At 46.5% G+C, this 12,203-nt stretch overlaps 1 protein-coding gene across 6 annotated transcripts in view; it reads left to right on the top strand.

Moving 5' to 3' along the window:
• The first annotated feature begins 584 nt into the window (after positions 1–584).
• The window catches only part of ECM2 (extracellular matrix protein 2), a 179,399-nt gene continuing 167,780 nt past the window's right edge, over positions 585–12,203 (top strand). For 4 of the 6 annotated variants that reach the window (XM_078661383.1, XM_078661386.1, XM_078661387.1 and 1 more), the window contains exon 1: positions 2,346–2,389. In XM_078661383.1, the coding sequence (XP_078517509.1) occupies positions 2,374–2,389 (16 nt within the window). In that variant the 5' untranslated portion in view covers positions 2,346–2,373. Of the gene's footprint in view, positions 718–1,413; positions 1,596–2,345; positions 2,390–12,203 lie in introns of those variants that run through there. The other 2 variants (XM_078661385.1, XM_078661384.1) reach the window with 2 other exon arrangements.

A 12,203-nucleotide genomic window follows, 5' to 3' on the forward strand; every position in this document is an offset into this window, starting at 1 on the left:
TTTGAAAGCTAAGTAAGTATAAACGATAATTCTGATACTATTTCACTAATATGTCTCAGCTCTAGTTAATGTCCGGTCGCTAAATCGAGTATCAAGAGGCTTGTCATGGTGTTTGAACACGTCACTCGCTCAGGTAATATGACACAACAACACGTCTACGGCCTACTTGCACCTTGCAGTGATTTCACCACGGGGGGGGGGTGAACGGACGTATTTAGTTCATCTGGGTGTGTGGCATCTGCAGAGCTGGGCAAGGCAAGCTTTGGTACTTCAAGGTCACGTGCATGCTAGGCTGTGTCGACATACTTTGTCGGTTCTAAAGGAAGGAACCCTACCTGGAACATAGGCCCAGATGAAGTTATGGTGCGTCTACGGTTCTTTGAGGGAAAAGATTCCAACCTAAAGGTTATGTTTTTGGGTAGTTACACATTAAACTCATGCAAGCTGTAATTACGGCCCAAAAAAATGCTGAGTTCCACAACAATTTTGCGTGCGACTTCCCAACCTACAGGGCTTCAAACAGCAATGATACAGGAGAACCGCTCCAGTAGCGTATGTGGCTTTGAACGGCACACACATCACCCTCTGCTAAAAGCGCCTAGCATAGCCGAAGCTAAGCAGACAGAAAGTCTAAGAAACCCCCCAAGGAGGGAACAAAACAAACTAGCCCGGCGGGAAGAAGCTGCCTTCGCTCTCAGTCGCCAGACCAGACTTGTGGTAACGTACCAAGTCCTTTCCCCCTCCCTGCCCCCTCTGCTTTTTATGTTGTGGTTTGCTTCTGATGTGCAGGGTAGATGATGTTTATGCTTTGCTTGGAATCCATCCACATGTGAGATGCAATGGCTTTTTTCAATTTCTGCAAGCAGATATGGCGCCCTGGCATGCTACCAAGGGCCAGATACCGTCCATTCTCGATTGATTATGGCACCTCAGAATGCATAAGGCCGAATTATTTTTTTAACTTAAAATTGGATTCGATACTACTTCCCCAGGCTATTTATTCTGGTTTCAACAGAAGCGGTGATTGGAAACAAATACATTTAACTGGGAAACCCTTGATCACAGACTTTCAGTTCAGATGTTACGGGTTGGACTTCGGCCCCCAAAAGGTCCTATAACCATATAGTGACCTTGAGTGAAAGCGCACCACCTGGACATAGCTGCTCCGTCTGGGCTCCGAACTAATGAATTGCAAATGCTTTGCCGTTCCTTTCAAAGAAAATTCGTTTTTATCCCATTTTTTTCCAATGCACGATTTTATAGAGAGAAATTTCCCAGCTGCGCCTTGTCAGCCAAAGGGCCTGCCAGCGTTGCAGACCTAGCTTTGTTTTTTTTCCCGATGCTTGCAGCGGGTGCTGTGTCTGCTCGCTGTGTTGATAATGCATTAGTTGCTCGGTTCAGCCCTGCACAGCGCTCTTCCTGCCCCCAGGGGACAGATCTGTTTCCAGCCTCCTCCAAGGACTGCGATAACGTGCTGGGACATCCCAGGCTCCCCGCTGCCGTTGTCGTAATATCACTTTGATTCTGTTTCATTTTGCAACTGGCGGCTAAATGACCATCAAGCAGAACACGCCACACTTAGGTTAGAGTCCCAGGTAAAACAAAATGCTTTATATTTTTAGCTTCTGCTTCAGCATGGGTCTTTTGAGCTGCAATGACTCGCAGGTTGCGTTGCATGCGTGTGTGGCGCGGGTTTTGCGTCTGGTTTCTTCTGCACTATTTGTGAAGTGAAAAATGACTGCTCTGCTTTCGAACTGCGGGGTTGAACTGAGCACTTGAACACTTGCCACGAGATAGATGCTTCGGTCATGTGGAAAAACGCAGCTGTATTTTGGCTCGAGGACAATGAATTCCCCTAAACTATGTCTGAACGCGACCTCTGAGGGAGGTGGAAGCTGAGAGACAGGGGTACACCCGAGGATTTATACAATCAGTCCATAACGGTCTAATTTCCGTTCTGTGGCAGAGTGGCAAGATACAATTAACTTAAAAAAAACGGCAATATTGTTGGTCGTTTTATAGAAGCATGTGTAGGGTGGGACATTGCGTAAACCACATGGTTGCAGGAAAGAAGCTTCAGTCTGGGGGTTACAGAGGACACAGCATGTAAGAGTTACTGCCATTGAATGGGATGTTGCCAAAATAGTGTATCCCCTCCTAAAAGGGGAGGATTTCTGGATATTTAAAGTTGGGCGGTGTAAGCTCCGGCCAATTCTGTTTGGAAATCAATCAAAAATAATTTTTTAACATTGTAGTGGTCACTGTTGTATATTGCAGGCTGGGCAATGTGGAAGTACCAACCCTGGGGAAAGTGGGGGTGATGCAGAGCACCTTATAGGAGAAGAACTTGTAGGGTGGAAGGGGATCTGAGAAATGGGCCATGGCTGGGGTATGGTACAAATTATCAATTTGATTTCAAGAGGCACGCACCACAATTGAGAACATTTACTCCTCCAAGAGGTTAACCACATAATGTAATGGTGCTGCTTCTTTGCAAAACAGCCTTCTCAATGCATTCAGAAGCCATGTATTTGCTACCACTTGCTCAGAATGAAACTGGACATTGATGTTTAGGCTTTCCACGTATGTTTGGTTAATGACCATAATGAATTCATCGAGGTTTACAAAGATGTGGTCATCTAATGAACGCACGCAACAAGCTACTAATGCAGCAGGTCTTACACTTGGAACTTATTCCTGGTGAGAGTGACTCAAATGCCTTACTGCAAAATGCTTGTGTATGATTGCGCCTGAATGCAGAGTGTCTGCAAAATATCAGCAGCCTATCAGTTTAATTTTATATAATGTGCTGAATGGCCCATTATCGAGACAGGTGCTCACTCTCCCTGAGATGACCCACAGAAATATGATAATTTACTAGTTCCATCCTTAAATTTTTTCCCCCTCATTTTCTGCCCTCCTCCTCTCCACTGCCAGGATCCCTGCGCTTGTCTCCTGTTCCATTACCAATGAATAGGGTATAAGTAGAAGCAACTGGAAACACAATTTAGACTTTGGGCTACTTGATCAGTTGTGCTCATCAACGTTTCTTTAATAATGGGCGTACTCATTCAGCCACCTACTCAATAATAAGTCATGTTTGTGTGGGCCATGCCTATAAGAACTAAGACCCACCATGCTCCATCCCCTGCTTTACAGACGAGTGATACACAATAGCTGTAAGGTAGCTTCGTTTTTAGGTCTGGAGTTATCCATTATATTTTGATTTTACTAAAATTGTATGCTTAATGTACGAAGTTATGGAACTTTTGCCCAACCCTCTTCATTCTTTGGTCTGTTATTGTGCCATTCACATTTTTCTTCCGCCCATTACAGTGTATATATAGCATGTGCCAGTGGGTCTGCTGATTTGAGCCACTACCTTACTTCAATTCTGCCCTTTCTCAAGGAGCACATGCACACACACAATAGTTCCCTTAAATGACAGGGACCACTGTGGTAATGTGTGCATTTCGAGAGCAGCACAATATTTTAGTTTTCAGAATTTTGTTTGATATTGGTAAAGTTCTTCAAAAACCATGACAAAAGAAAACCAGCATTGACAAAGCCAAAAGGCTAGTACCAAACTCCAGACCTGTCTGCTTTGCCAATGCTTGTTTGTCTCTTTAGCTGTGACATTGGTGGCCACCGGTTATACTTTTTAAAATCCTTTGGAGGTTTGCATAAACTGTTGTTCCTAGTACATGACAATCAACAATGGCATTATGGCTGACCACTGCTTAATGCGAAAAATGACCACGCAAAGTTGCTATCTTTCTATTCTTTTATATTCATGTTCAGTGTTATAATAATAGTTTTATAAAGTGGTTTATTGTCATAAAAGTGCCGTATTCTCTATTGAAGGAGAACTAAAAGCACAGGATGGCGCTGTATTTGAGGAATAGAAGGGGTGTTAGATTTTGATGCAATGCACAGCTTTCTTGAATGAAGTGGGCACCCAGAGGCAGCAACTCCAACTGAGTGGCATCCGGGTTTAGATTTCCTGAAACAGTGGATCTGCAGGAACATTTTATGTTTAATGAAAAGGAGTGTACATGTGTGTGGGGGGCAGGGGAGTGAGAAGGTGTCAGATAAGAAGAGGAACTTTGATTGTAGGAGACACTATGTATGGTGTTCAACTTTTAGTATTCATTATTTCTCCACACTAGGAGCCAGTGTAAGCTGGGAATGATAGGTATGAGGAGTTGCAGGTGTTAATGGAGGTAGTCTGGTGGTTTGCTGGATGGAGCCTACGTTGCTATAGTTAACTTCGATGCCACAATGGATGTGCTGCTTCTTTTCATACTGGGTTAGGTAATCTGTCTGAGAAGCTTTCTCTGACTTTTGCTATCCAGGAGTATATCTGAGTAAGTGAGTTTACATAGCCAACAAAGAAAGTCAGATCTACCTGACATGGTGCAGGACAAAGTGGATTTCCGAAGCTAGATTATTCTCCAAATGTCAGTCTTGAGTTTCTGATGATGTATCGCTTAAGCCGTATGTTGTGCATCCACACAGTGAACTCAACAAAGGGAGGCGTTTGCGTTCAAGATGTAGCACCATGTCTTCAACCAGCTGGACCAGGAACTAGGTGTGTTTGACAGCTGTATAAAGGAAAAGCTGCATTTGCCTATCTGGCAAACTAGGAAGGGGGCCTGTACATTAAATAACAAGAGAGGCCCTCGAGAGCAACCAAAGTTCAATTGAAGGCTGAAGGACGGTAGTTCTAGGACAAGGTGGCCTTGCAGGAAACATGGCTTTCAGGTTCATGTGATCAAGCTGGTTTAGTAATGCACTTTCGTAGTTAGAGCTAACTTGTGCTGAAGGCTCTAGGAGGATTGGATCACCCAGGATATCTCGGGCAGAGGCCATTCTAATATTTCTCTATATGGGCAAGTGGTATTGTGGGTAATTGGTCACCACCAGCTCTTAGTTTTTTTAATGGATGGCCATAGTTTAATCAGTGTTGTTTCATATGACAGGTTAGATATTGAGGCTTTTCACTGAGTAGTGGAATGATAGCATGGTCACATGCTTAAGGTATGTTGGCCTAAATAAATGAGGATTTGATTAATAGTTGGTTTGGGAGTGCTACACTAAGGGTGAGGATTTCAAATAATTTGGGTGAGATTAGGTTTTTGGTTGACCCTGATCTGTGGTTGCTAGTGATAGTGGTTTAGCTGTGATCTTCTGCCAGTTGGAGGATGAAAGACTTGCTGTACGGATTTGAATGATGGACTGGCAAGAGAATGATTAATTTCCTGGGGGATGTGGGTAAGGGAATGCCTTGTTTCCCTAGTTGATGGCTTAAGCTGAAACCTGGTTGGCATGGCAGAAGGAAAATATTTTTCTCTTGAAGGCGATTGCCGTGGCTTGAGAGAGTGAGGTAAATGGGGGCAAAGTTGTGTGTTTAACTGTGGTGGCCCAAGGAGTGGTGCAGTTTCCTTTATGGCAAGGACGGGATCATGGGTGGTGTAATTGTTGTGATGATTCAGTTCCTGAAGTGGGTGGATTTTAATTCTCTGATTGCGGCTTTACATGTTGCTTTGGCTACTGAAGAGTGGTTTTGGTGCCAGTTTTGTAGCCTGATGCTCTTCCTTGGCCATTACTGGCAATCAATAATATTTTGTTCTCAGAACTTGGAGTAGAATGGTGGCAAGATTTGAGGGGGTAAATATAGTTGAGGTCTTTTAACCTGCCGCCGCGGTGCGTGCATTCTATAGCATGGGCGGGGCCGTGTCGGCCAACAGACTTGCGTAGCACAACCGAGGTAGTGCTCGCGACAGCCGTTGGCCGACGGCGCACTTAAGGGGTTAAGTGCTAGCATTCAATGCTTTGGTTATGGTCATCACATTAGCGGGCCTCTGTTAATATAATTGTGTGAAGGGAATCAATGCCTTAAGGGTGATCTTTTCTCATGGTGGTCTGAGTTTACAGTGATAGGATGATAGGATGAAGTGGTGTGTGCTTAGTGGCAGTGCCATAAAAGTGGTCAGATCATAGGTCAACACAGAATTGATGTGGGTCAAAATCAAGGTGAAGGAAGGGCCTGCTTTTTCATGGGTTCTGCCACTAATTGTGATAGGGTAGCTTATACAGCTGAGCAACCGTGGGCTAGTGAGGCTTCAGCACCTTTTACCAAAATGGTAGTGGGGCAGGCAGTAGCTGTGCTCTGGATCTGAACTCTTTTCCTATTATGGAAATATCTCACCAGGTGAATCAAATACAGCAATTGTTGTGCTGCTGCTCCTCCTGTACAAGTCAACTAACCGTGAGCCTGGTTAGGATTGGCATTTCAGTTCTTGCAGGTGCCTTCATTTTTTTTTTTTGGGGGGGGCTGATTTATGTAGGTCAATTGCCCATGTTTTTAGCCTAGGAGGACATTGGAATCCAATGCCTTGCAGAAGATGGCAAAAGTGAGTGGTGTAAAATTGTAGCAGGCGGAAGCTGCACTCCCCTGGTAGACAGTGGCCTTATCATGTAAGACAGATTTAACAGTTGTGCTTTTAAACATCTCCTCGTCTCTTTTGGAACCCTATTTCTCATTTATTTTCTATATGTCATGACTGAATTTTTCATACAAAAATTCAAAACCAGTGAAGATGACTGTTAAAGGAAGTGTCTTCTATTGGTAGTTTTGCACTGCTCACCAAGACTTTCTGAGGCTTCATTTGCTCAGTTATTTAAGATAATATGCTGGAACTACAGTTCGTTTGTTCTTATATGGGCCAGATTCACAATCCTAAACCCAAAGCATGTTATTATTCGTTCCCAATGTAAAAGACCCTGTGGTTTGCTCGCCCTTCATCCAAAGTACAGCAGGGAACTGGATGAAAAGAGCTGATGGAAATTTTAAGGAATGTTTAAGAAAAAAAACCTGAAACTTGATGAACATATTGAACTCCTGTTAGATCATCAATGACTTCAATTAAGGGTTGATGGGATTTCATATACGTTGTGTATGCTTCCTCTATGGACTACTGCCTGGGTGGACTCTAAGCATTGACAAGTCAGAAATAAATTTGCACAATTTAAGTGAGTCAGTTCCAGATATCAGGGGTGTCATTTAGGGGTCATCAGGAGATGACACTGTCCCTTTATGTAACGTACTTGCCCGTTAATATTGTTGGTGAAACACCTGGGTCCGTACTATAGACAGGGCACAGTGTCCCTGTTGTGCCACTGATAACTTCAACACTGTTACCCAACACATTCTCCACTCATCTATCCTTTTTCATTCATCGAGTTCTCCAGGTTTATTTTGACAGAGTGGACCACCCAGACCTTCTTGTTAGGTTCTTCTCACTTGGAACCAATACTGAACATGTGACTGGTTCTTTCTCTACTGGGTGCAAACAGGGTTAGAGAGCCCTATACAATTAATGTGCTGCCATCAGGGCAGTCGCGAACCTGCGCCTGCCCTGTTGGCAGCACATTCAATGAAATACACAGCAGATAGCAGCAGTGTGCACTTTATAGAAGGAATGGAGATCCCCTACAGCTGTGTGTAGTAAGTGACTCCACACGCCTACAGGTTTTTTTCTGCGCAGTCCTTTTCCCATCTCCATAGGGCCACCTTAAGGAGCTGCACTGGCTGATTGTCACCTTTTTCTGGATCACTATCAGTTCTCTTTCTAAGTGCTTAGTTCAATCATTAGGCATTTCGGGGTTTGGACAAAGGAGAAGAATTGATGTTCCTGCCTTGGTGTTATGAAAAGAACTAGAGTTAGTCATAGAGCCGATGTAGAAGTGGTGCCAAAGAAAGAAACATAACTGATCTTTCTTCTGTGTTCACAACTGGAGCTCACAAAGTTCATCCCAACCCTTCCATACCCCACCCCACCCCACATTACTACGATACACCGGACACTAGTCTCTTAAGTCGCCATGACTAGCTCGCCGATTATTGTGATGGGGAGGGGTAGGTTGGACAGAGACCACCATGGTCAATGTCCAACGTATCCCTGCCCTGTAAATGTAGCAATCCTGACACAATGAGAAGCATTTTGTGATACAATGAGATGTATCCTATCACCTTCTAATAACTTTAATTGATAACTGTCCCTGAGGACTAGCAAAATACATTTGGATAAACTTGCTTTAGAGTGCATCACTTATTCCATTTGATTTAGGACATACGCTCGATAGAAGTCTGAATTTCAATTTGCCAGTGAGGTTATTTTGCTTGCTTGTTCTCCCAGTGACTCAGGGGCTGTTTGCAAACCTTGTTAGTTTGGTGCAATGATGGCAGCAGCACAGTCAGCTTCTTATGCTCCATGGTGCATGAAAAGGCCAGCCGTCATCTCTCTCTGCTTCTTTACAGCACTCCCCTGCCCCTTCCCCACCTTTAGTCAATCCTTCCTGCACCACACCTCTTCAGATGGGCGTATTCCTATCCACATAGGTATCAAACCATTGTGCACGACATCTGACCTTTTGAATCCTCTATCAAGCCCCTAAACATAAACTGTCTGATAATATGTTTCTTTAAACTGCTGAACCACCCACTGGCACCTACCCATCCTACATACAGTCTTCATTGCTCCCCAATACAAGAAACTCACGATGAACCTTTCATCTTCTCACTATTATCACTCACTCTCCATAATCCCCATTTAATCTGAATCCCCCAAACAATTTGCCTATAACAGACATACTCCAATCCTATGGAATCTACTTAGTCTATTTCCCATGCAATCTGGGTTCTGACTGACTCTGCTGCAACCATGACAATCCATGCTTCTAACGTTAACACTGTTACTCACCACATTCACCACTCTTCTATCCTTTTCATTCATCAAGTTCTCTAGGTTTCTTGTGACACAGTGGACCGCCCAGACCATCATGTTAGACTCACCTCACTTGAAACCAATACTCAACATTTGACGGGTACTTTCTCTACTTAACAGATCACCTTTTCTTTGTATCATATTGCCCTTTCTATGTTCCATAGTTTCTGTGACCTGCAGGCATCACCCAAGGTTCTGTCCTGGCCACCACCCCCTTACAAAATGAGGTGACAAAAAATCCTCAGCTTAGTATTCAGGGAAGTCTGGTGTACGTTCTCACCAGTTCTCTCTCATTCTCAGCTTATACAGCCCAAGCAGAATATTACACACGGCATTTAACTGCCCCTACCTGTTCTTAACCTATTCTTAAACTTCTTTGTACACTTCATCTCTTCTGACCACTATTCTACAACTTCCCTTCAATGCCACCTCCTCCAATTGACACCCAAAACACTACCTCATCTTCATAAATGCCCAAACTCCTATTCACATCTGAAATCTATAAATATGTAAATAATTTTACATCTCTGGGATTCTCACAGGTATATTCCAACCATATCCTCACTATTCAACAACATGTAGTGTCTCCTACGACTCAATTCTCTTACCAGTGATTTTAAACTTGTGCAAGGTGGCCCCCGAAAACCTTTAGGTGGACCCGGGTGTTAGTATTCCCCAATACTTGGATGAAACCTCAGCTCAACTTAAGGTTACATTTGGTCACAGCAAGGCCCAGATAAACTGCCTTGCTTGCCCAACGCCCAAGGCCTATCTCAAACTGTGACTATGAGTTTTATTTATAGTTTTGCAGAAGTGGGACAGCTGCCAAAAATTGGATGATGTCCCTTTCACAAGAATGTATACATGGTTATGCAGAGTAAACTCTGTATAGCCTCCTACATTTCCTCATGTCATCATCGCTAGAAAGAACATCAGCCATTGAAATGGCTTGATAAAATGTGGCTGGTCTTATACCTCTAGTTATCAACATCTAGCCGCGGCCAGCAGTGGGAGTACCTGGAGGGCGGTGATGTGGGGAGGGGGAGGGGAAGGGTGGGGGGTAGTAATGTATGGATTATGGAGTTTTACATTTAAATAAATAAAACGAATATCGTTGAGTGCACTGCATCACCAAATGCGATGCAGTGCACGCAACAAAATTTGTTTTATTTATTTAAATGTTTACTTACCTATAAAACTCCGTAATCCATACATTACTAGCCCCCTCCCTGCCCCTCCCCCTTCCCATGTCACCGCCCTGTAGGTACTCCCACTGCCGGCCGCGGCTGCTGACAACTAAGACCAAACCAACCATTGGTCTTAAGAAGACGCAAAGCTACAGACCCAAATTCAGACCGAATGTCAAGCATTCTCGAGCCATGCATGGAGGATGTATAACTTTATCTTAGTCTGTCATACTCATACATAATCTCTGGCCGTTTTCAGGAAGGAGATCAAAGCCTTGGTCTTTAAGCAACAACTCATTACCTTCTAACCTTTTCAATATCATTGGCATTTACCCTATTTTCAAATTCCCTAACCCAATGGCTTTCTCATCCAAATCCTCCTCTATCCTCAGCCCTGATTGTCCTGTAACTCACTGCTTACCCTGCCTCTCTATCTTCTTTCGATGCACTGCACTAATACACAATGCTTTTTTGCTTTGTAAGTAGGTTTACTCTCTGGCCCTTGACCCTGCTTGCAGGGCTGGTCACTCCATACACCGCGCAGCTCCCCCCCCCGTGAGTGCCCAGGACCCCTGACCCCTCCGCTGCTGCCTTGAGCCCTCAGCTGCTGTCTGGCTCCAGAGCGGCGCTGATCGCCCCTGTGCTCGTGTCCCGCTCACTCTCGCCAGCTGACTGCCTGTCTGCTGTCGTTTGCGCTGTGACCAGTAAGTTAGTGCCAGTATCTTTGTTTTTGTTGGCCCCTGTAATTTTTGCTGTTCCGTGTTGCCCGTGACTGTTCCCGCCGCATCTCCCCCTCCCCGCCGCTGCTCCCCTGCGGCCCGCCCCCTTTTTTCTTCTGTACCCCTCCCTCGTCCGCCCATTGGCCACCCTGCTCCCGCCTCCCAGCTGCTCCTCCCTCCCACTTGGCCATTTATGGAGGTCGCCGCACGGTGGTGAGCTGTGACCCTTGACCCTGCTTGCAGGGCCGGTCGCTCCACACACCGCGCGGCTCCCCCCCCGTGAGTGCCCAGGACCCCTGACCCCTCCGCTGCTGCCTTGAGCCCTCAGCTGCTGTCTGGCTCCAGAGCGGCGCTGATCGCCCCTGTGCTCGTGTCCCCCGCACTCTCGCCAGCTGAGTGCCTGTCTGCTGTTGTTTGCGCTGTGACCAGTAAGTTAGTGCCAGTATCTTTGTTTTTGTTGGCCCCTGTAATTTTTGCCGTTCCGTGTGGCCCTTGACTGTTCCTGCCGCATCTCCCCCTCCCCGCTCCCCGCCGATGCTCCCCTGCGCCCCCGCCCTCTTTTTTCTTCTGTACCCCTCCCTCGTCCGCCCATTGGCCACCCCACTCCCGCCTCCCAGCTGCTCCTCCCTCCCACTTCGCCATTTATGGAGGTCGACGCACGGAAGCGCAGCGGACTTGCGCCCAAGGCAAGCCCGTCTGCGCCCGTCCGCGCCTGGCCCGCGCCCGGCGCCAGGACCCCTGGCCCCCGACGCTGCCAGCCCACATGACGGACCTACGACGCCGCCACCCTCAACGCACTCAAACCCGGTCGGAACCCCGCCTGCTACCGAGCCACCCCCAAACGCACCCATGGACCCTTCACCTGCCAAGTCTGCAATTTCACCTGCCTCCGGACCTGCACCGCACCCGAAAGGCCAGGCTCCAGCAACAACCACCTCAAGTGCATCCTGCTCAACACCCGCTCAGTCCACAGACACGCCGTCGAACTCTTGAACCTGCTCGACACAACATCACCAGACGTCGCCTTCCTCATGGAAACCTGGATGAACGCCTCCTCAGTGCCCGACATCGCCATAGCCATCCCGGACGGATACAAGATCACCCGGAGGGACCGCGTCATCCAGACCGGAGGAGGCATCGTCATCGTCCACAGAAACACCATCCGCGTCACGACCAACTCCGACGACACCCTCACCGCCGCCGAGCACCTTCACTTCCAGATACACACCGACCCCAAGACCACCCTCAGAGGCACTCTCATCTACAGACCCCCGGGACCACGCACACAATTCAGCGAAGCCATCACAGACTTCATCAGCCAGCACACCCTCACCTCCTCAGACTACATCCTCCTAGCGGACCTCAACTGCCACCTGGAGAACAACAATGACAACAACACCACCACCCTGCTGGACAACCTCGCCAAACTCGGACTCAAGCAACTGGTGAACACCCCCACCCACTACGCCGGCCACACGCTTGACCCCGTCTTCTATTCCAGCAAGCAC

This window comes from Lissotriton helveticus, chromosome 9 (assembly GCF_964261635.1).
Source record: "Lissotriton helveticus chromosome 9, aLisHel1.1, whole genome shotgun sequence".
NCBI lineage: Eukaryota > Metazoa > Chordata > Amphibia > Caudata > Salamandridae > Lissotriton > Lissotriton helveticus.